The 22696-nt window shown below is 38.9% G+C and overlaps 2 protein-coding genes across 19 annotated transcripts in view; one reads left to right on the top strand and one right to left on the bottom strand.

Moving 5' to 3' along the window:
* The window catches only part of npas2 (neuronal PAS domain protein 2), a 47669-nt gene extending 32667 nt beyond the window's left edge, over window positions 1-15002 (top strand). For 5 of the 10 annotated variants that reach the window (XM_024265753.2, XM_024265751.2, XM_024265754.2 and 2 more), the window contains exons 4-22: window positions 1974-2128; window positions 2217-2308; window positions 2548-2637; window positions 3124-3244; window positions 4612-4725; window positions 4843-4961; window positions 5597-5679; window positions 5757-5863; window positions 5943-6090; window positions 6185-6269; window positions 6342-6468; window positions 7872-7969; window positions 8105-8191; window positions 8357-8554; window positions 8883-9098; window positions 10616-10794; window positions 10873-10965; window positions 11044-11254; window positions 11791-15002. In XM_024265753.2, the coding sequence (XP_024121521.1) occupies window positions 1974-2128; window positions 2217-2308; window positions 2548-2637; window positions 3124-3244; window positions 4612-4725; window positions 4843-4961; window positions 5597-5679; window positions 5757-5863; window positions 5943-6090; window positions 6185-6269; window positions 6342-6468; window positions 7872-7969; window positions 8105-8191; window positions 8357-8554; window positions 8883-9098; window positions 10616-10794; window positions 10873-10965; window positions 11044-11254; window positions 11791-12009 (2542 nt within the window). In that variant the 3' untranslated portion in view covers window positions 12010-15002. The remainder of the gene's footprint in view (window positions 1-1973; window positions 2129-2216; window positions 2309-2547; window positions 2638-3123; window positions 3245-4611; window positions 4726-4842; window positions 4962-5596; window positions 5680-5756; window positions 5864-5942; window positions 6091-6184; window positions 6270-6341; window positions 6469-7871; window positions 7970-8104; window positions 8192-8356; window positions 8555-8882; window positions 9099-10615; window positions 10795-10872; window positions 10966-11043; window positions 11255-11790) is intronic. The other 5 variants (XM_036215160.1, XM_036215159.1, XM_036215158.1 and 2 more) reach the window with 5 other exon arrangements.
* Window positions 1-22696, bottom strand: radx (RPA1 related single stranded DNA binding protein). 9 transcript variants are annotated; one of them, XR_002918590.2, is made up of 17 exons: window positions 21717-22695; window positions 20155-20297; window positions 19328-19520; window positions 18180-18288; window positions 18020-18111; window positions 17824-17943; window positions 17649-17744; window positions 17419-17577; window positions 17184-17332; window positions 16996-17108; window positions 16749-16858; window positions 15918-16157; window positions 15301-15483; window positions 15054-15216; window positions 4145-4209; window positions 3097-3284; window positions 1-446 (listed from the first exon to the last, which is right to left on the bottom strand). XR_002918590.2 is itself a non-coding variant. In XM_024265767.2 (15 exons), the coding sequence occupies exons 1-14, from the start codon at window positions 22309-22311 to the stop codon at window positions 15080-15082; spliced, it is 2433 nt and encodes an 810-aa protein (XP_024121535.1). In that variant the 5' UTR covers window positions 22312-22696; the 3' UTR covers window positions 1-446; window positions 15054-15079. The 9 variants fall into 9 exon arrangements, 7 of the variants coding, with proteins under 7 accessions (XP_024121535.1, XP_024121533.1, XP_024121534.1 ...); XR_002918592.2 differs by lacking the exon at window positions 3097-3284; XM_024265767.2 differs by lacking the exons at window positions 3097-3284; window positions 4145-4209 and having other exon boundaries at window positions 15918-16154; window positions 16749-16855; window positions 21717-22696.

The following is a 22696-nucleotide window of genomic DNA, read 5'->3' as shown; positions in this document are numbered from 1 at the left end:
TGTGTTACAGATGGTTTTTGTCCACCACAAATACTTTATTCAACAAAATTAATTCCAAAACAGCGTGTGACAAGTTGAGCAAAAGTTAGGATTCAACAGATCCAGTTTTAGAAAAAAACAATTAGTTATTTTATTTTACTTTTGGCACTCTTGGTTCAGTTCATTGATGCTTGAGGGTCTTGGTGTGAAGGCCCAGTTGAGTTTTTTGTCCCAGCTCCGCGTTTCCCAGGGGTTGAAGTCTGGACTTTGACTGGGTCATTGCAACACCTTGATTGTTTCCTTTCTCTGTCATTCTGCTGCCGTTTGCTGGATTGTCCTGCTGCATGACCCACTTTCAGCGCAGTTTCAGCTTTTGGACAGATGGCCTTACATTTCAATCTCCAATACTCTAGTGTTGCAGCAGTTCACGGTCAACTCGGCGACCTTGCTGTTCCTACGTCTTGTACCTGCAAAAAAAGCACAAATCAGCACTCTGTACTTGATAGTCACTGTGAGGTGCACTTAGGTTGGTTTTTACTAACCTTGTAGTTAAAGATTATGAATACCCGACAGGACATTGTTCTGTACAGGCTTTCTTTCAGATGCAATAAAGCCTTTTTTTTAAATAAAAAAACCTTTCTTTTGACAAACTTCCAGGAAAATATCATGAACATAACCATGACAACAGCAGCCTGCTAACTCTGATGCATCACTTATTTTTTTCTTTATTGTTGAGAACTTGGCCTTAACTTGCATGCATGTTCCCTTTCTGGGAAAAACAGCAGCTGTGTATCACTAGTCTAACGTCTCTGGATGATGACTTAATATTAGTCAAAAAGGGTTTTCTTACCCTGTCTAGGTTATTGGGTGGAAGAAATCATAGATCATCTTTTGATGCATTTTAAAAACATTTCCTGTGGTCTTTTTATTATGATTCTACAGTTTTTAGCAGAAATAAAAAAAAACCTGCCGTTTTCCGCAGAGCGACAGGAGTTCATTAGAAATTTGGCTCCAAATTGGGACCAAGAAAATTATAGATTTTTTTTTCCCTATTTGTCTGTTTACATGCTCTCCCACCAGCTTACAGCCCCTCACACCCCCATTCTAACATTATCAGTTAATTATCTGGTAATGATGTGTATTTGATTGGGGAGATTTTGTTTTATTCATTTTTATAGAAAAAGGGGAAATAAACCTAAATTGTTCTCTGTCTACATGAATGATTTGTGTAGTATTTGGTGAAACATGTCACAAGGTAATAATGATATTGTTGATCTGGAAATTGATTCCATAACAACTGCTGAGGAACATATAATTCTGATTATTTTTTTTATCAGTCCAGATATTAATCATTTTTACACAGTTTATCAATCCAGATATTAATATTTTTATAGTTTTTTTATTTTTACTTTAATACATTTTCACATAAAAATAGTCTTTAACATCAGAATTAATATTAGAGAGTGATAGGTCTTATATCAAGGTGCCCTAAATTTCAATAAGGAGAGATTTTGCCAATAGAATTGAAAGATTTATTTGTGAAACAGAAAAATGTGCATGAAATAAGTCTATAGTCTATAGGCTCTGGGCCAGAGACATCTTGGATGCATGGGATGACCTTAAACCATGGTGAAAAAAAAAACCCAACAAAAACGTCTGGAATGCCGATAAACAAACTCTATAAATGTAAAGGCAGGAATTTGATTGTGATTGGTTTTGAAGAAAGTGGGCACTTTAGCTATTGGATTAATGAGTGACATGTGGAGTGAAGTAATCTGCACCCTAGCGTACGTGTAAATGAGGTACTGATGGATGTTATATTGAAATTGCGCCAAAGCTTCACTATGTAGACATACTTTTAAAGCAGTTCACCCACAGGCTTTTCTTTATTCAGGGCTGTCACCTGGTTCTCATTTATCTTGCTTTTTAGTTTGGTCTGGTTTTAACTCTTTCCTTTTTTTCTCTGATCACTTCATATGTGCTGCCTGATATAGGGCCTCCCGAAACAAATCGGAAAAGAAAAGAAGAGACCAATTCAATGTGCTCATCAAGGAGCTATGCACCATGCTACAGGGTCAGGGCCATCCACGCAAGATGGACAAGTCCACGATACTGCAAAGGACTATTGACTTCTTGCAGAAACAGAAAGGTAGGAAGTTTTTTTTGTAGTTTTTTTCCAAACATTCTCATTCAGTTTGGATCTTTCCTCATCTTTGTTTCATCTTCCACTTTTTCAGACATCACTGCACAGAATGAAGTCAGCGATGTGAGGCAGGACTGGAAACCGTCTTTCCTCAGTAATGAGGAGTTCACTCAGCTCATGCTGGAGGTACAGCTCAGCAGGATGCATGCAGAGAAATGGGGCTTTGGGTTAACAAATAAAACATGTAATAAAAAGGTTTTTTTTCAATGTGCCTGTTTAAGATCACTTGATTTTTTTACAATTTATGCACCAAATATTATTAAATTCCAGTTTTAAAAAGATAGAGATTATCTTCTGTCATCCTTTAACTTGATGGTTTTCTTTTTCCTGCTTTTTTTCTCTTAACCTCTTTGTACTCCTCACAGGCCTTGGATGGTTTCCTGGTTGCATTAACCACTGATGGCAACATCATATATGTATCTGACAGCGTGTCTTCACTTATTGGCCATTTGCCGGTAAGCGGGGGAGTTTGTTGTCATTCCAGTGTTTCCCTTTTTTAAGTTGTGCACTGTTAGAGTTTGAAAGTGTATTTCCTGCTCTCCAAAAGCTTAAGTTTTGCATAAAAAGGTTAAACTCCAAGAGGAAAAGACTTTAAAGAATGGAAATTATTTGAATATATCTTCATAATTTCTAAAAAAAAAAAAAAAAAAATTTGAAATATGCAGTTTTGATGGTTCAAAGATTAAAAATAGATTAAGAAAATTTTAAAACATGACACAATATATCTAAAAATGTAATGTAATGGCAGATAGTTTGTTTTGAAATGTCACTAAAATAGTTTTGCGTTTATTCCCTCATGATTGTCTTTAAAGTTTTCATTAAGCCAAATAGAACTCAGTATGTTGATGACAAATGTGACTATGACAGCAGAAGCTTTTATTTTGAAGGTAATCATTTGTGTTTCAAAGACTAACCCTCATTCATTTGCTTTGTTGCTTCAGTCAGATATGGTGGACCAAAATATCTTGAATTTCCTCCCGGAGAGGGAACACGGGGAGGTGTATAAGCTGCTATCATCCCACATGCTGATGACTGACCCCGTTGCCGCCGACTTCCTTGACAGTGAGTGTCCCGCTGAGCGGCCTCTCTGCTCTTACTCTGTCTGGGTCATCGTGATGAAGCACAGTGGAAAGGTCAAAGCCAGGGGTCTGCAAGCTTTTAGCACCAGACAGTTTATTACTGACCAAAACCCGGCGAGAGACGCCAAATCTTGTGTAGATATATATGTGGCCATAAGACCATTCGTTTATAAAAATTAGTTTTTAAATATTTGCAATAATTGAACTAGAAAAGTGTTATAATTTTAATACATTGCAACTTTAACTTTAAATTTTGGCATTATACGATACAAGTTCCTTTCAAAATAATAGTCAAATAAGATCTCAGATTTATTTGAACTAAAAATACAAGAAAACCAAGTTAAACATGACATTTTCAATCATTATGATGACTAGATTTTCTAGACTTTGTGCAGCATCAATTAGAATATGTGCCTAACTTAACTAATGTAATATTTATTTAAATTATTAGCATTTATCTTTAGAGCTAAAGAGTCGCAATGAATGGATAAAAGCGCCACATGCAGCTCTGGTTGCAGACCTCTGCCTGTATTTTAGGAGGTTGAACTCTGTCAGAGTAAAATTTTATTTATCCAAAATGTATCTAAAAATTTGTTGGTTTTTGTCTTGTGAAATAGGAAATCTCATTTTGACCTCTGACCTCATAACTGCTTTGTATTTGTGTCAGAAGAACTTCAAAGATTGCCCCAACTGAACTCACGCATACAGAACAGGCTGCTATTTGGGCGTCTGTAGTTTATTGGATTGTTGATTAGCTTGTTTCTATGGTTAGATTTTTTACCTAAGAATAGCAGATGTCTTAGTATCATGCTTAAGACCTTAAATCACTGTTATGTTAACAGTAATCCAAAGCAATGTAGCATGGGAGACGAAAGAAGCTGACCTTAATCCTGTGTTTCTGTCGCGCTTTTCTTGAGAGGAGAGAGGGCGAGCCACCAGAGTCTTGGGCTGACACAAGAAACCTTAATGTAAACTGTCACAAAGCCAGTTCTGGAGCAGCGTTCATCATCAGGGTGCAAAATATGTCCACAAATCAGAATCTTTTGCTTTGCAACAGCAGTCAGATCACTATAGAGAAGTCTGTTTTCATTTACAAAGAAATATAAAAATAAATTATTCTAGCAAACAGGGCAGAGCATATTTTCTTAAAATGTGTTAAAAAAATGTTGTTTCCCAGTGTGGAAGGAATGTGTTATGTCTGAGTTTAATTTAAGCCTAAAAGCAATTATTGTGAAATATTTATAAAAAAGTGTTTGTTGTTAGGCTCGTCATTTGCAGTGCTAAGTTTATGCTTTTAAAATGCATGCATATTGCATCAAGCCCTAACAATGAAATGACCTTGTTTTGCAGGCGAGGCACATATTGAATTTTGCTGTCATCTAGCCAGAGGAAACTTGGACCCAAAGGAGCCACCGGTGTACGAGTATGTCAAGTTTGTCGGAGATTTCAAATTTCACAACAATGGTATGATTTTTATTTTATTTTTTTTAATTTCTTTTATTGAAAGTTGAAATAAAATAAAATGTCCTCAGCTTTAAATTAACTTATTGGTGAAATAATGTGTGCCATCTTTTCCTGCAGTGCCTACGTCTTCTTGTAACGGACATGAACTGACGTTACCCAGAAGTCTACAGTCATCTCTGGAGGAGCAGGTCTGCCTCATTGCCACTGTACGATTGGTCACTCCGCAGTTTCTGAAGGTACGAGCAGGTTTTTATTCAAAGGCTGACTTTTTTTTTCTTCCAGTTTTTGTTATGAACATCTGTTTTTGTGAAAGGAACAAAACATTCTGAACTTTTAGTCAAAGAGGAATGTTAATGAGGATTATTTGGTTTAAGCATGTGGACTTTTTTGAGACTTCCACCTTTAAATTGTAGAAGTTAAACTTGGGTAGAATTTAAAATGAGAGCAAATGTTAACAGTTCAATAGAATTATCGGTGAAATCTGATTAATTTATTGTAAAAAGGACAAACCATCTATTATAGAGAATTTCACCAAAAAATGTTGTGGATTCTCACATGTTTTCACTTAAAAAAAAATCTAAATTTTTTACTCTTATTTCTTCCTGCAGACTGTTTTGTGTTGCTTTTGCTCACAGATATGTGAAAATTTCATTTTTTATGGGTAATTTTTGATAAAAACATGTCCACAAATACTTGATACCAGAGCGCTGAGTGGTGATTCCTTCAAGTTTAAACAGAATTCTCAGTGACAGCATCTAGTTTGAGCTACTTCATCAGGAATTCTTTGAGAAATGTTACCTCAGATTTAAAGAATATACAGTTGCTCTCTTTAGGGAAAACCTTCACTGTCATGTTTTCTGTTTTGCTGCAGGATTTGTGTAACGTGGAAGATCCCTGTGATGAATTCACCTCCAGGCACAGCCTTGAATGGAAGTTTCTGTTTTTAGATCACAGGTACAAAAAGAAAAAAAAAAGGATAGTCCCGACAACTATCCGAATAGATGAAAAGTGAATCATCTTGTTTCTTCCAGAGCTTCACCCATCATCGGCTACCTACCCTTTGAGGTGCTTGGAACGTCTGGTTATGACTACTACCATGTGGATGACTTGGAGCTCATAGCACAGTGTCACAAACAATGTAAGGATTCTAGCGTTTGATCCTTCGTCTTATTCTCATCATCTGAGTGAACATAAAGTTTTCTGTCTCGTCTCCACAGTAATGCAGTTTGGAAAGGGCAAGTCCTGCTACTATCGCTTCCTGACCAAAGGACAGCAGTGGATTTGGCTGCAGACTCACTACTACATAACATACCACCAGTGGAACTCCAAGCCCGAGTTCATCGTGTGCACTCACACTGTCGTCAGGTATCCTCCTCCTCTGATTTTTAGTATTTTCTCAACAAAACTGTAAGGGTGAACAATAGTGAGATCATGATTTCTCACAAAACTCTGTTTTCAGCTATGCTGAGGTGAGAGCCGAGCGGAGAAGAGCTTTTGGACTTGAAGAGCTGTCTCCTCCTGAAATAGCGCCCTCCTCAGTGAAGGTAAGGATCAAGCTGAGCTGCGCAGGCTCCAATGCGATGGACCACACTAATCGTTGTCGTGGTGCATCCCAGGCTCAGGAGCTGTACTTGGACATCTGCTCGACTCTGGATGCTTCGCAGGACAGAAACAGCGGAGCACGTTCAGTGTCCTCCCAGAGCTCCCGGAAGTCCTCCCACACAGCGCTGTCGGACTCCGCATGTGAGTCATCCCCCGCTCCCTAGAGAGCAAACTCTCTCCACAGCTGGTCATTATTTAGAGAAACCCAGCTCATAGATGGGTGGAGGGTCTGATCTCAATCCTTTCAGCAAACAGTTCAATGTGAATTTCTTAATGTAAAAACAAGAGATCCAAAGGATTATTTTTCATGAATTTCCTGATCCGTTTTGTTGTATTTTCCCATCAGTGGTAAAAGTCCCTGTAATTTAGCAGACTAGGGCATATTTGAAATGAAAGGTTTTTGCTACTTTTTAGCCTCCATTCTTCTGAACATAATGCTGTTCCACCCACCTTCAGATGTACTGAAACATCTCACTTCCTGCATATTTATGAGGAGGATTCAGCAGCAGCAGATGAATTGGAGTCACAGTTTGAGTTGTACAATCTCACCATACATAGCTCAAAATGTCATCTTCGGGGTATTTTGGTTAAAACTCCATCAAAGTGGTTCATGTTTTTACTTCATACTTTTTTTGTGTGGGCGACGCCGAAAGCCATGAAGCAAATGTTTCTGGGTTTTGGTCGATGGCAGTTTAAGGCGGCGATCAACGGCTGAGTCATTCAACCAATGAAAAATGAACGCAAAGTTTTGCTTTATTTGAAAGCTGCTTTGTGGCGTTTAGTTCAACCTTGTTCCCTGCATTTACAATTGACACAGAAACTGAAGAAAAAAATGTGAGTAAGTCCATAAACCATTCAGGAGTGTGCAGTTTCATGAACATGTGTTTGGATTTGTTGTTAACAGAGACCCACTCCGATTTTTGTTAGTTTTTTATTTATGTGTTATTTAACATGTTCTTGTGGCATTTTTCACATGATGGAGGATATATATAAAGAAAATTAGAATTAAAATTACATTTCTAAATATTTCTTTATTTAAATCGTTGTAAATCAAGAGCAGACGCAAAAATGCTGTTTGAAAAAGCTTGTGAGTGGGATGTAGAAGTTACACCGGCAAGCTATGAGCTCCCTGCTCTGCTCCATTCCGATGCATCTACTGGTAGACAAATAGATTCACGTACGTCTTTGTTTCCCTCGTCTAAGTTGAGCGTCAATAACTTATGGGTGGATAGCTCCAATGCTGCTCAATATTTTTGTTGCACCGCTAATGTTAGGCTGGGCTTGTGAGGAGCTGTAAGTTAGTAGGAGATGATGGGAAATAAGGGCAGGCTTACTCTGCGCTAGTAGTCCCATCCAAAATTTAGAGGCAAATTTCTAATGAAACTACTGACGCTCTGCAGAAACTATATCCAAGAAAACTACAGTTTATTTGTATTTTGACTAAAAACGGCTTAAACACAAATAAACGATCACCAAGAACATTTTTACAAAGAAAGCATCAGTAAAATTGTGGTGATGATCACGATGATATCTCTCTTCTGCAGCAGCAAACTCCTACACAGAGGCCTGCACACCGTCATGGCAGTCAGCTTCCATCGGGCAGGAGAAGACACCTGCCAGACACCAATCCAGTGGCTCTAAGGTCGGTTTCTACTGCATGAAACTAATGAGCGTCTCCCTCTGTGTGAGATAATCTACAGGAAAACATCTATGTAAAGACGATTAAATGTCAGAAGTGGCTCTTAATTGTAAAAAATATGTATTTTTTTTCCTTTAGAATTTGGCCCAAAGACAAAATTCCTTTGATTTTGTTCCCCAAATGAGCCTCCCTCTCTCTCCTACCTGCAGCAAGCACTCAGCAATGGTTTGTGTTTAGACTTCCTCTCCTGCCTTGTACCTTTGTTGCTTTTGTTTGTGCGCGAGATCTGACTGTTTTTATGTTGCTTGTGATTTGAAAAAAAAAAAAATTGATCAGAAAACTACATTTTGACTTAACTGAAGGATAAACAACATTGTTGTTTTTGTGCAGCAGCAACAGCAGCAGCAGCAGCAACCGCCGCCATCGCAACAGTCCTCCATGTATCAGCTGCAGCAGCCTCAGCTGGGCGTGATGAACCAGCTGAAGGAGCAGCTGGAGGAACGGACGCGCATTCTGCAGGCCGACATAAAGACTCAGCAACAGGAGCTGCACGACATTAAGGAGAAGCTTCAGCTCGCTAACCTGCAGGTAAATAAAGTATTGGCCTGGACATTATGGAACCCCCAGTTTGATCAAAGAAACAATTGGGATAATTCTTAAAAAAAAAAAAAATCAACAGTAATGGTGAAATGCCTCCATCTAGAGGTCTCACTCAATACTACATGACCTAGATAACCTGAGGCTCTGATATCTGGAGCTCTCTGTTTGTTATGTCACTACTCCCCAAGCTGGCTACACGTAAACAGCTTACCAACCAGGTCTGATCACACAGATTCATAATTTACATACAGCACATATGGAAGCAGCTTGTTTTATTTTATTTTAATCTCTTCATTCTGTTCTTCGTTTGCACCAGATGTTGTTACAGCAGCCTACCCACGACTTTGGGCAGGCGCAGCAGCCGCCGCAGCAGCAGCAGCAGCAGCAGCAGCAGGGCCCAGGAAGGCCGGCTCAGCAGAGCCAAGCGGGGGTCATCAGGCAGCTCTCCGGACACCCCAAACCAAGCGCCTGCGGGACTCACACTACATCCCCTCACTCTGCTGTCAGAGACAACAGTTCACCAACGACACAGGTGCAAGGCTGCAAAAGGGGGAGAAACATCTAGAAGGACATCTCGTCTTTTAACTTTATTTAGGGAAGGGCACCTTTAGGACAGATGCGTTAAAGTACGTCTGTAAGTTAAAAAGATTTTATAAAAACTGGTCACAATTTTAAGATCTTTTTCCTAAAAAATACATTGAATCTTTCAAACCTCTTGGCCAAATTGTTATGTTTCACTACAGCATTTAACAAGCAGAACTGCAGACTGTTGCCGATCCGTGGGTCACTCGGTACCGGGCCACAAACAAAAAAAAAATACATACAGTAACATAGATTATTTCTGTTTCTTTTTTGATTGTGCAAGTAGTTTTATTTTTGGAAAACTAGCAGATGCTGTCCACCACATCCTTCTACATGTCATCCGCCTCAATCACGTGCCTTAAATATATCCGCTACTTTCTTAAAGCAGCTGTTGAATTAAAAGCTAACAACAGTCTTTGGAAAGTTTCTTTAGAGAGAAAGAAGCTATTGAGGAAATGGAGGAAGAGTCTTCAACTTCTTCAAAGAAAAATATAAACCTGCTATTCATAGACAAAACCAGGAGTCTTCCTCTAAATATCAATTTATTCATCGTTCCCACGTACCAAACCCACTTTGCAGAATACAGCTTTTAAATTTTACACGTACGCTGATAATAAAGTTGCAGAAATAATATTATATTTAGAAAACATCTGTCTTATGACAATAGGATCATTTTGTTTTGGCTTATTTATCCGTCACATCTTAAAAGTCAGGACGCGGTTAAAGTTAGTCTCCACTTTTGAAGGTAAAATCTACATCACTTTGTAATGGGTCTTATAACTTTAAGCTGGCTGCAAATATTTTACAGTGAATGAAGATTTAATAAAATAAAGTTAATGTTTGTGGAAGGTTTTTTCCTGATTTGTGGATATGTCCAAAAGGAAGATTTAAGAATTTTTTTAAAGCAAGTCAGTTGGTTATCTGTTAAGAAACTTTGGCACAGAAAATGTGTTAAAGAGAAATACACAATGATTAAAAATGTAAAATAAAAAACTAAATATGATTAATCATTATTGTCCTGAAAAATGATCTGAGCCTGAATTGAGTTTTTAGTAATATAATGGCAATCAAAAACAAAACAAAAAAACAATAACGTCATATTGCCTTTTATTGAATTTTTTCAAATCAGAAACAACTTCTACAAACCAACAACTTTTTTGTTGTTGAATTTTCATCTCCTGTAAGATATCTACTGAAAATGTAAACTTTTTTTAAATGAATGTTGTAGCATTTTAATTTGAAAAATAGATTTTTTGTAAACCGGATGTCTTAAAAAATTTGCCAACTTTGGCCTTGTTTGGACGGTCAGTGAAAATATTGTTTGACATGAAATGGCCTAAAATAGGTTGGAGACCACTGATGTAGAAGAAGGGTTGTACTTTTAGGAGCCGCTTAAGTTTTCATAACTCAATAAAGATGAGTTTTAACAGATTTTAACCTTTTTTTTTTTTACTTTGCTGTTTGCAGGCCCAGCAGAGGATCCCACGCCAATCGCATTCAGTAAGTTTGCCTGTACAGACCAACACGAGTCGGACGATGCCCTTCTACAGCAACCCTATGATGTTCTCTCAGCCCAATGCCCGGCCTCAGCAGGATGCAAACCAAAGACACACAGACAACCAGTTCAACCAAGACGGACAGTTAAGGTACGAGCTCCTAAAAACAACTAAGCACACCGCATGCCTCAAGCAGTCCCTCCTCTAAAAGATTTCCCTCTCTAACAGGATGCTCCTCAACCAGCCAATGCAGACTCTGGTTCCTACAAGCAGTGTCACCTCACAGCCCTCCCAGTGCAACATGGGTATCTCCCAAACCCTGTAAGACCTCAGATTACACACACACTTACGATTGGTGTCACACTATGTCTGACTGGGTCGTCCTGTTCCTCCCTGCAGATACAACCTGGAGCAGCCAATCATCGGCCCCTCCTTCTCCATGCAGCAGGTCAACTGCAACGCAGTGCTTGTGCCCTCACCGGTGTTCACGTCCCCCATAATGATCCCACACAACACCTTCATCACACATCAGTCCCAGCCGGCCTACCACTCCCAGCCTCAGGCATCACAGCATTCCCTGCAGCTTCAGCAGCCACAGCAGTTCTTTCAGGTACAAAAGTCACAGGTTTGATGAGTTGTGAGCATTTCATGTAATATTAGCTAAACTTAATCAATAGAGTGCTACAATTTGAGATAGACAAAATGCTAATCCCCAGAGATGAGAATAATTGAGAAGTAAATACTAGGTTATTGCAACAGTCTGGCAAAATGATGTATGTCTCAATTAGGGCTGGGAATCCATTTTTTTAAATGGAAGCGGTGTTGTGTCAAAATAGTTATCCCTGCTAGAATTTGAATCCATCTGTTGAATAATTTTTCTCGAAAAGCACAAAAAGGAGGTAGATGTTCACCATGTGTTTTATTCTGGGGCTGGTGAGGGTTTATTGTTCATCAGTAACTAAAATTTGAGCAATTTTATTGTAATTGATCAAATATTTGAGCAATTACAATAAAATAAAAAAATAGCATTAACCTGAGGATCAGATAATACTAAAAATAGAAATGGATTTGAAAAATGCTAGCAAGTGTTAAAATATAAGACCCAGACATCCCAGAGTACATTCATGCTCTCTTTTTTTTGTGCAGATGACTCAAGGACTTGTTCACAGTGGATCCACTCAAGCTTTCTTACAAACCACTAACGTCTCGCAGCAAAGCACCGTGGGATACATTCAGCAGCAGCCACAGACGCAGCAGCTGCCTCTGACACAGCAGCTGCAGCCGCAGCAGCAGCAACGGCAGTACCAACATTCCCAAAACCAAACTGGCAACGTTTCAGAGTTCCGAAACATGTTGACTCGGTAGCACTACAGACTCGGTCCGAGCACTGAAATCCGCCGCTGTGGCGCGGCTCTTCGGGCGGCGTTGTGATCGGTCAAACTTTACTGGAAGTCCCCCGGGATGTGGGGAGATTGTTCGCAGAGGATCTGACCTTTGACGTAAAGCCGCCCGTTCGGAGGAAGCCGGCACACGAGTCGCCGCAGGCTGCACTGACCCGATGTAGGTTGCAGGATCTGAGCAGAGCCTGAGGGGCCGGGTCACAACCATCACAAGGCAACATCGCACGACGAGGAGGTGCAAGGCTCTCCTGCAGTTGCTTTACAAACCCACATGTGGAAGGTCCTCTTTTTCAGTGTCTGTTTATAGCCTACCCGAGAGTAAAATATTTATTGTTGACCCATAAATTAATGTTCTATTCATGACACGGCTTCACAATGAGATTATCTATTCAATCTTAAGTCTGACACCCCCCACAGTGACACATCTTTAAGATTTCTTTAGTCTAAAGTGTCACATCTGTTCAACGGTACCCAGCGTCTCTCAACCGTGCATGTAGAGGCGAGCTTTACAGTGCAATACAACCTTAAGGTGACCGTCATATCAAAACATGGTATTAGCAGTGGACGTTACATGGAACTGTGGAAGCTGGGAGGGAGATCATCTTCAATTATATGGAATCTAGATTTTTAAAGCCTCAATCTGAACTGAAGAACGGGTGCTGTGAAATTCCTACAACTTCTCACAAAAAGCTCTGAAATGTTGAGAAGTTATGCAGTCCTAGAGTAAGATAAATAAATATATAACAGCCACCAAAGGGGGGAACTTGTGCCTTCAGCCATACTTGTTATGGCTTGATAGTTTCGTCTGATTACGGCTTTAAAAATCCAGCTCAGGTCCACTTGAGAAATAAAAGGTTTATTTTCATAAGAGTATAATTCTAATTTTCTGCATCAGATTGAAAATATATTACAAAAATAGATTTGTATTGGATATATTACATACATACATACTGTGTAATGGGTGACTTTTGAAACCTTTACATGTCCGGCTAGTCTCTAATTTCCTGAAAGTGTCTGTAGTGAAGATATCAGATATAAATGGAATTATTATTTTTAAAGAAAGTATATGATAAAAAAAAAATTGTTTTATACACAAAATTTTTCATAGATTTTTGTGTCATTTTAGACAATGAGAGGTCAAACCTGCTCCCTGGTCCTTGTGTCTTGTCCCATTCATGGTTTAATAAAAACTGTTTTACATGCACCACCAATTGGCATGTGGTGTTTCTTGATTGTAGAGTAACAACACGCTGCTGCAGATTTTATTCAGGCTTGGCCAGTCTTTTAGTCGTTATCAGGAGATTTGATTAAAAAGTAAAGTTCAACTGACTTGTAAATATGTTATTTACCCAGAAAAATTCTGATGTGCCCTCTTCCTGAAACTGAAAATGTTACAAATCCTTTTATGTTGCATTATTTAAACTGATGATGATGTGAAACGACTAATCTGCTTTGCACTTCCCGTCTTTGCCAGTTTGGGATTTGAAGACGAACAATATATATAAGCCGAAGGAATAATGCTGCATTTATGCACTCTTTGCAGCTCTCAGAGCTCGATAACAATGGAATAACGGTTGCAACAGACAGTAAGGATGAATGGAGCATGTTGTTGAAGCCTCAGGAAGAAAAGAAAAAATGTTTTTAAGCTGGGATGAAATCTAGATTGAAATTAAAATATATTTAATTCAAACTGCCCCAGCTTTATAGAATACCCACTTTTGTTGCCACACTTTATAAAAGATAGATATGCAAGTTCCGGTAGAGAGTGCCCATTTTTTGTTTTTTTGCACAACACTCAGCATGTGCGTTCAGTGCCGTTTTACACTTTCTTTTTTTAAAATGTGCAATGTCAATTCAAAAGAAGAATGTTAATTTATACTGTTTTTAATGTTTCAGAGCAGATGTATATTTAGATGAGCTATATGCAGCTGTAATTTATATGGAGAGAATTTTAATGGAAACATTCCTGTGACCGTATCTTTTTGTTCGGATGAAGAGCAAGATGACACGAGGTCTTTTTGTGTGCGTACAACTAGATGCTTGCTAACCAAAAAACCCCCCACAAAATTCTAAAGTGGAGACAATAGAAAAGGAGATTAAATGAGGAAGTCTTTCGTTCTGTTTGACAGATATTCAGCCAAAATAAAATAGTTACAAGCAAAAGTGCAATTTGTCTACTATCATCCAGTCATTTTAGTCATCATATTTAGTCTAAATTTGTGCTTTAGTCATCAGTTTGCTTCCACAAATTTTAGGGATCTGGCTATTCAAGTAACTCAACAAGTGCCATAAACAGATATATAATATATATTATATAACTTTATTTTAAAGTAAAATAAATGTATCGTTTTGGAGAAATTCAAAGAATGCAATTCCCTATTCTATTTCAACTCTCCATCAGAAGTATCAGTTTTAATTGTTTTAGCTCGTGGAAGTAAAGAAAAAAAAATCATCCAACTCCAGTGTTGTGTAAATTATTTTGCATGGGATCTCTGGTGAGTCTTTTGTTTTGCTTCACAACGGCTGTATATACGGCATCTGCAGTGTTTGTTGTTAAAATGCCCTAAACTTGCTCATGCATCCATTTTTGGGTTTTATTTTACTCCCTCCAAGTTCAGATCGCTTTCTTTACGAGGCTTTTCATCAAGTGTGAGTTTTTGTTCTTGAAGGGATGTGATTTGATCCTGTTTCACATGTATTTTTTACTGATTCGTGACATACGAGCGCCACCCTTTTGTGTGAGCAGAACACTTTGTGTGTTGACACGCCGGGATGAGAGAAGAAAACATCCTGGTTATTGGAGATTTCTGCCTTTTCAGAGCAGAAATCAAACAAATCCTTTATAATAGAATGTATAAAAGGACAAAAAAATAGGCTAAATGGTTGTTTATTTTATACAATTAAAAGATTACAAATGTATGTTCATGATTTGCAAATTAAAGTAATTTTGTAACAGATGAAAAAGTGTCTTGTTAGAAGAGATGATGCTTTTTTTCGTGTTGCACTCACTTGTATGTTTTGTCGTTGGATTGTCTTTAATCAAGTGAAACCTCTGTCACTTTGTACACCTTGTTGATTAGGACTTCCAATTTATCTTCACCTAAATGACAAAGGTCCAAGATGCACACCACATGCATATCCTCCAGCTCAGTGGCGGTCTCCAAGATCTCCTCTGAAAGAGGGGAGAGAAAAAAAAAAGGGAGGGTCAAGAGCGAGTTTTATGGAAGCCTTTGTATGACTGTTACTTCATTATTACCTGGCTCAGGTAGAGATCTTTCTTCGCTATCGTCTGTGCCCGTGAGAGGGCAAAGGAAACCCGAGGAGAGGCAAGACAGCATGGTGTTGTCGTGTAAACCCTGAGGAAGGCTGACGGCCTGTGGGTCATTGGAGGAAACCACCGGGAGAAAAGCAGCATCGACGGCAATCTGCTTGTTGATGCCTGTTGGAAAGATTTGAAAAGCAAGATTACCAAACGGAAGTTTACATATTGAGGAACACATTGACATAAACACGTCGACAGTGGAAGAAACGAGCACTCGAAGAAATATGGTTACGTAAATCCCAGTCCTTTCTGGGCTGACTCAGACCCCTGTCTGTAAGGCTTGGTTTCCACTGACAATACCTCAAAGTGACTCACTGATGACGTAAATGTTACACAGTGGAAGCACAAAGGTCACTTAGCTGTCTAATTCAATGCTAAATGGAAAAAGATCTCTGTCGGGCCTAAACACCCACTTACAGACCAACAAAAAAAGGAGACAGAAATGTTCTGCTTCAGAAAATGACATCTTTCAGAGCAATTTTCCTTTATTTGTAAGTGTGTGGTTTTCAGGTTAAGGGCCGCCGTTCGGAAGCTGGAGGAGTTCTATTTACCCAGGATGGTTAGCTGGTAATACCCGGAACAAAGCGCAGGTGGGACAGGCTCTGTGCTTTGTTTGGACGTCCACCGTGACGGCTGCAGGTTGCTCCACTGCAGGAGAACATTCTTCTCATCGAATGTGAACCTGCGACGGATGCTGTCCTGGTGCAGGCCGCCTTGACACAAATGCTCAGTCAGTTCCTGGTGTTGCTTTGGCCAGCTGCTGCCTTCCCAGGACAGAGCACTGGACACTGCTGGAAGACAATAAATACTGCTGTCACTGTGTAGGACAGAGGTCTGAAACCTGAATCTCCACAGCACCAAGTGGCTCATATACACCTCCATTGTGGCTCTCAGGTTGAAAAAAAATAAGATGTTTGTCATTTTAAACAGCAGTTTTTTGTTACACTACAAGGCGCATCAAGCAAAACTAAAACAGTCAGACAAGTCAGATTTTGCACAACAGGTATCATTCTGTGAGACTACAGTACCCATAATGCACTACCAAGCTGGGCTACTTCTAAGTTTACCAAAGTTGTACTAAAATAGACTGGATTTTGAGCACCATGTACCACAGATAATAACTTGCAGAATTTCTTCTTAAGGGCTGGTTTATACTTCCATGCGATATGTAATTGCTCGCATCGCAATGGTCGCATGGCCATTGGAGTGGAATCACCCAAGTCACTGCAGAATGCGACACCTGTTGGTGACGTCCCCCGCGACTGGAATTTTACGCCTATTGTGTAATTTCTGAATTTGGACACAATTGATGCAATGACCGATCGCTTTGAAGTAGAAACCGGCCTTAAGGCAGATTTTAAGGCTGTACAGTTGAAGCTCACCTTGACCCGGATTATGACCACAGCTGTGTTCCTGGAGTTGAACTTCTGATGCAGAGTTCGCCTCTTCCTCCTCCTGCTCTTTTTCATTTGTCTTTTTGCATCCAAGCCTGCTGTAAAAGCAAGAACCATAGAGTTCAGAGTGGTTGAAATCATTCACTGGCAGATTTTATTGTAGAGTTGACATCATAAAAAACACAACTGATAAACATCGAACACAAAAGAAAGAACGTCCGAGGTCACTCCACACCTCATTTGAATTTTCCTTTTCCTTGAAGTAGCTGAAGTCCCAGCAGATGATGGAGATGGTAATCTCTGTGAGGGAGAACTGTGTGAATCAGCATCATCATTTTCTGAAACCTGCTGGGAAAAAAAAGTGGTTTAGCTTCACTTTAAAAGAATCTGTACAAATATTCATGTACATATGAGGTCTAACACCTCTGTTTCTTCCACTCCTGATGTCTTTGGGCTTCTTAAATATTGAACTGCTGTAATTTGTCCCTGAAAGGCATGTCTTTTATGTTCTCTATACTGCAAGGTCTCTAGCTCCCTCTTCAGGTCAGCTGCAGCAATGAGAGGAACTTGACCTAGAATTATAAAATACAGGAGTTTAAATTTAAATGTATAAGCATAAATAAAGCATTGTGATATAAAATGCAGTAAATGTTCTGACCTGCTGCTGACTGCACGAACATTGGTGGAGAATGAGGGTATGAATAATGGCCTCCAACAGCCGTCTTTTGTAGAACGGCGTTGTCCTTTAGAGTTTTGGTCCATTGGATGAAGTTTTTCACTCTGGGGTCGCTCACGTATGGTTGACCTTTGTGGTATCCTGTAGAAAAACAATTGACACCTCGGTTCCACATGTAGCCACTAACCAACAGGGGAAGGGGCTGCACCAACCTGTGATGAACATCTCCGTCTCACAGCTGCTCGTCAGGTAGGGCTGAGAGCCCGTCACATTGCAGACCCTCATCTGGGTGCAGACCAGGTACGTCACTGTTGGAAGAAGGGAAGAAAAGCTGATGAATAAGATGAAGTGCTTAGTAGAACATCTGTTCGGATGCAGCCAACTCACTGGGACAAATGTTGTTGAAGATTTCAGGTTGAGATGAAGAAAAAAGCTCCAGGATAAACGGGTGATCAGATGTTCCGTCCACTGCATGAACCCAGCGGTATGTCCAGTACCTTTCTAAAGCTAAAAGGCAAAGACATTGAAATTGAAAAACTTCCTTTTTTGTTAGCAAAATTATAATAATTTAGAATAGAATTACCTTTACTTCTGACTCTTTCGACACGGCCAACAAATGTTACCAAACCAATGATGTCACAGGCAAAATTATCCGCTAGCTTGTCCAACTCTGACCTATTGGAATTATACAAATCCAATTATTTTCAAATCTACATCACATTTGAATGTTAGTAGTGCATCACCTGCTGGTGAACCGGTAAGAGACATCAGGCAGACCCCACTGAGGCTGGACACTCTTTGGTGAGACCACAGTGAAGATTGAAGATGGATCACGAGGATTCAGGCTGATTTCTTGAGATAAAATTTTTTTTAAACAAAATGAAATCATATGACAGGAATATAAACAGAAGGAAATACAGATAGATAAACACAAGACAAAGCAATAATCCACTATAATCCCAGACTTTTATAGTCATATCAACAAAACAAAAAGCTATAATCAGAAATGCCCCTTTTATGACAAACATTTTCTGTAATTAGAAGAGCCTTTATGATGATAAACCCATTTAAAATTGCTTAGATCTGCACTCCTGTCATATCTTAATCCATTTTCAGAGGAAGAGGACTTCTTTCCTTAAATATAACCTTTTTGTGTGCTGCAAAAGCATTCAAGTGTGACTTTATCCAACAAAAGCCCATTGTTTTCTAGGTTTTATCCTTTATGCATGCCTGTACTAATTCTAAATTTACTTCAACAATAGATTTTTTCTTTTGTAAAATTCTTCTCGTGCTCGAAGCTAATGGATCCATTTGTCTGCAAGTGGATGCAACAGAATTGTAGCAAATGGTTGATCCATTGACAACTCCTTTAACTTTCAACTGTTTAAAGAGCTTCCGGTGTTATATTCAGAAGTATCCTTTGTTTGTATGAGGTCTTCTCTTGACTTTTGCGTCCGTTTCTCGACTTACCTATACTTGGATAAAAACAATTAAATAACCGATCTAGTATAAAATCTATGATTTTAGGATTAATTCTCGTCAGATGTTTAAAACCCACTCTGATAATAATTGTGTTTTCAACATGTTCTTGTGGCATTTTTCTCATGAAGAACATCTATAAATAAAAATTAAGTTTAGAATTGTGTTCTGAATATTTCTTTGTACAAATAATTGAGAATTAGGAGCAAACAAAAAAATGAAGTTTGAAACAGTGCTTATTTGTGACACAGAAACTGGGAACAATTTCAAAAGAGCTCGATCAGTGTGGGTCTTTAAATACTACTAAAACTCCAGATTTCATGCTGTAGGGTGCCAAGATGGAAGCTTTGTAGTACGTATATAGCAATACTGAATTAAGAAAACAAAAGTAAATTAAGAGTTTTGGACATACCTACAGAGTTACAGTGTTTCATTCTGTAGTGATCCATCTGTGGTCGCGATCGTTTCGCATAACTTTGCTTCAGTTTGTAGTTTTGGAGGTACAGCACCGTGCCAACGTTCAGTCGCTCGTAAAACTCCGGACAGAGTTCGTCCCAAAGCACAAGCGACATGGTGCCGCTCTGGTCAGCTACTTCGAAGTACGCCTGAAATAGTTCCAAGTACCAAATGGAGAGCCGTTAAAACAGGGTGTCTACTCATTTACAGAAGTTATATTTGAGGATTTTTTTCATAAACCTTTTTAAGAACTCCTAAAATCTAATTTAAGATTGTTTGTCCAAAGAAAATGAAACAAACAGCCAGAGTTTGATGTTTCTTGCTCTACACATGCATTTCAACTGCCTTGATCTCCAGTGTGACAAGATTAATGGCTTTTGGCCGTCTGTACAGTTTGCTTCATAATGATTTCCACCAGCCACTTTTAACCACTAATCCCTATTTTCCAGCCACGTCTCTATGAATTTAATATTTCCCATTTTGCTGCACCAAAAAGCAAGACCTAATTAGCTAGCCAAAGGTAAACGGTTTACGACCAGTTCATGACCTTATGAGACATCTCATCCTGGAATTGTCTTTTTCCTTTAGTGAAAGGAAGTCACTTCAAGTTGGAAACAAAAGAATTAAGACAATTTAATGCAGCTTTATTTTACTTCCATTCCAAATAAGAATTTTTTACAGATCTGCAGTCACCTTGTATATATATATATATATATTTTACAAATACAAGATTCTAAAAACCCTATTTTTTGTAAGAATAGTGTAATAAAAAGCCCAACTCACCAGGTAGGGGCAATCTTTCTTGACTCCAAACTTTCCATAATACCGGAGTCTGGATTTGTGTATGATCTTCACCAGAAGAGGGAGATAATTCAGGGTGTGTCCGAATGAAGACTCCAAAGTGCTAATGAGCATCATTTTGGAAACTGAAATTAAAATATTAGACAGATTTTAATGACTTTTTGAGACCAAAAATGTGCTTTTAAAAAAGCTTGTGTAGTATTCATGGGGAAGATAAATTATTGCTCTGGACACATTTAAAATATCTATTCTGTACATTATGTATGCTTCAGGGGTATTAGTAATCATAACTTAAAAAAAAACACCTTTTGGTCCATAAATGTACAATTTGGAGTTACACAGTATCTTGAATATTAAAGATCACTGCACACAACTGAGAAATTTATCAGGAAGGGTAATCTGTAAGACTATTATTCAGGTGTCTGCACAAGAGGCTCTATTGTGGCTCTCTGGGTTTTCAAAAAGTAACTTTAGTCAGACTAAGAGCCGCATCAAGCGAAACTAGTCAGATAAGTCAAACTTTATTCCACTCTTTCAAGAACAGTAAATATCCCTCTGCGAGGCTCCTGAGTCCTGACTCCGATGACCATAATGCTCTAACAATCCATCAAGCTGTGAGGCGTCTTAGTTCTACAAAGTCATACTAAAACACTCAGACTGGTTTCTGAGCACCATGTACTGCAGAAAAATCAATTGGAGGTCAGTTGGCCTAACCAGAATTCCTACTTAAGACAGCTTTTCCATTTTAGAAAAAAAAATCAAAGATTTTAAGAGTGATGCATGGTTTCAAATCCAGCAGGGGTCACTTAATTAGCTCCGATTTAATTTTAGTTAGTTAGATTAAAAAGATTCTGGCTGAGATGCACCACAAGTGGAAAAATAAACAGTGAAAATGTTTTGTTTGTTTTTAATCACTGCTGACAGTACACCATCTACTACTACATTTTATGTGTTAAGATGGTTCTATATGGAAAAGCATGTCTTATATGTTGAAAAGAAGTTATGTGAACTTCCGTCAAAAGTTATAAACTATTTTTATTTAGAAAAAAAATGCTATATTCTTGTCATGTTTGTGTTTTATTAATGAAAAAAAGAGTAATTTATATTTATCATAATAGTGACATTAACAAAATACAAAAAAGTGTCTTATTTTTGTAAAAGTAGAAATAAGACTGTGGCTCCTACTAGCTGGTAATTGATCTGAATGGCTCTTCAAGTGTTGAAGGTCGCAGACCCCTGATGTAAATATTTGAATGCTTCAAGAACTTTATTAAAATGTGTTATATTTAAAGACAAAATCCTGGGTTCTGATTAACTATAGTGGATATTTGATGTAATTTATACACAATTGAATGATAGGGAGTCTTGAAAGCTGCAGAAACACATCAACATCCAGCTTGGTTGATTTGCAAAACATCTGTTCACCCACAGTTGTAATTAGATTAACGTTAGTATTTTAGTTGCATAAATCAGAGCAGCATTATAAAGCTGAAAGGTACTAATTTTATGTAAAAACAAAACAGTGTGTAAGGATGAGTTCTCACCATCCAGCACAGCATCTGATGAGGAGGCTCCTGAGATCCACATGTCCCCTTCCGGGTCATCATTGTTCCACAGTGGGAGATAATGTTTCCGGCTTACCTGGAGAGGAACATCTTTGTGGAGCAGCACGCTCCTCTCCATGCCATGCCTGACCAGCATGGGCAACAAGCTGACGTCGTTTATGTTGGGGAGAACCGCTGAGCTTCCTGCGCCACACCGGAGCTTTTCGATGCAAATGTAACCGTGTCCCAACATCCTTTCACTAAAGACAAAGCAGCACTGGGAGATGAAGATGTCCATCCCTGTCCGCAGTGTGTTGGTGTGCACCAGGTTGCTTAAGCTGGCGTGAAGAAAGCATTTGACCCGCCAGACCCCGTCTGTCAGGGTCACGTCGTAACTGTAGTTGTGAAGCAGTTCATCGGGTCCATCCGCTCGCTCTGACAGGTATCTCTGCAATGCCACGACAGCGACAGCTTCCCCCTGGTCACATCCGAATCTCAGGCACTGTGTGGACGATAATCGCTCCAACGTCCTCTGAAGAAAAGACGCTTGTGGTGGAGGAAGAACTAGCGAAGAAGAAGACTGGCTGTCCTCCATTAGTGGACGTTAGCTTGTTAGCTAGCAGTGTTTTCTCGGTAGAAAAAAACTCAAAATATTAGAATTAACTTATCAAAACCAACAATAAACTATTACATATGTGTCTCATCTTACAAAAACATGCTACAAATAATATACATTTTCCTTAATCAGAGGACACCGAATACTGGAGTTTCGGCGGCTACAAGCTAACGATACAAACAAAGCTAACTGCGTCACATTTTTTTCAGAATCCAACCCGAAAATAAAGCAAAGATGTTGACGAATTATTTAACGTGCTTCAGAAATAAGTATTTTTATGTATAAACCCCCTACGTCAAAACTCAGTGGATAGTGTAAAGCGATGGATTCTTGTTTTTAAAAATACGCGCTAGACAGCTGACAT

Source organism: Oryzias melastigma, linkage group LG14 (genome assembly GCF_002922805.2).
Source record: "Oryzias melastigma strain HK-1 linkage group LG14, ASM292280v2, whole genome shotgun sequence".
Classification (NCBI taxonomy): Eukaryota; Metazoa; Chordata; class Actinopteri; order Beloniformes; family Adrianichthyidae; genus Oryzias; species Oryzias melastigma.
The sequence above is the reverse complement of the archived record's forward strand: the minus strand, read 5'-3'. Positions and strand labels throughout refer to the sequence as shown.

Excerpts from the sequence above, each read along its gene's own strand:
- radx (XM_024265761.2), bottom strand. The coding sequence starts at position 22,311 with ATGGAGGACAGCCAGTCTTCTTCTTCGCTAGTTCTTCCTCCACCACAA. Across the intron at positions 18,112-18,179 it reads TCTTACCGGTTCACCAGCAG|GTCAGAGTTGGACAAGCTAG; the intron begins GTGATGCACTAC and ends TAATTCCAATAG. Across the intron at positions 16,859-16,995 it reads AAAAGGAAAATTCAAATGAG|CAGGCTTGGATGCAAAAAGA; the intron begins GTGTGGAGTGAC and ends TTGCTTTTACAG.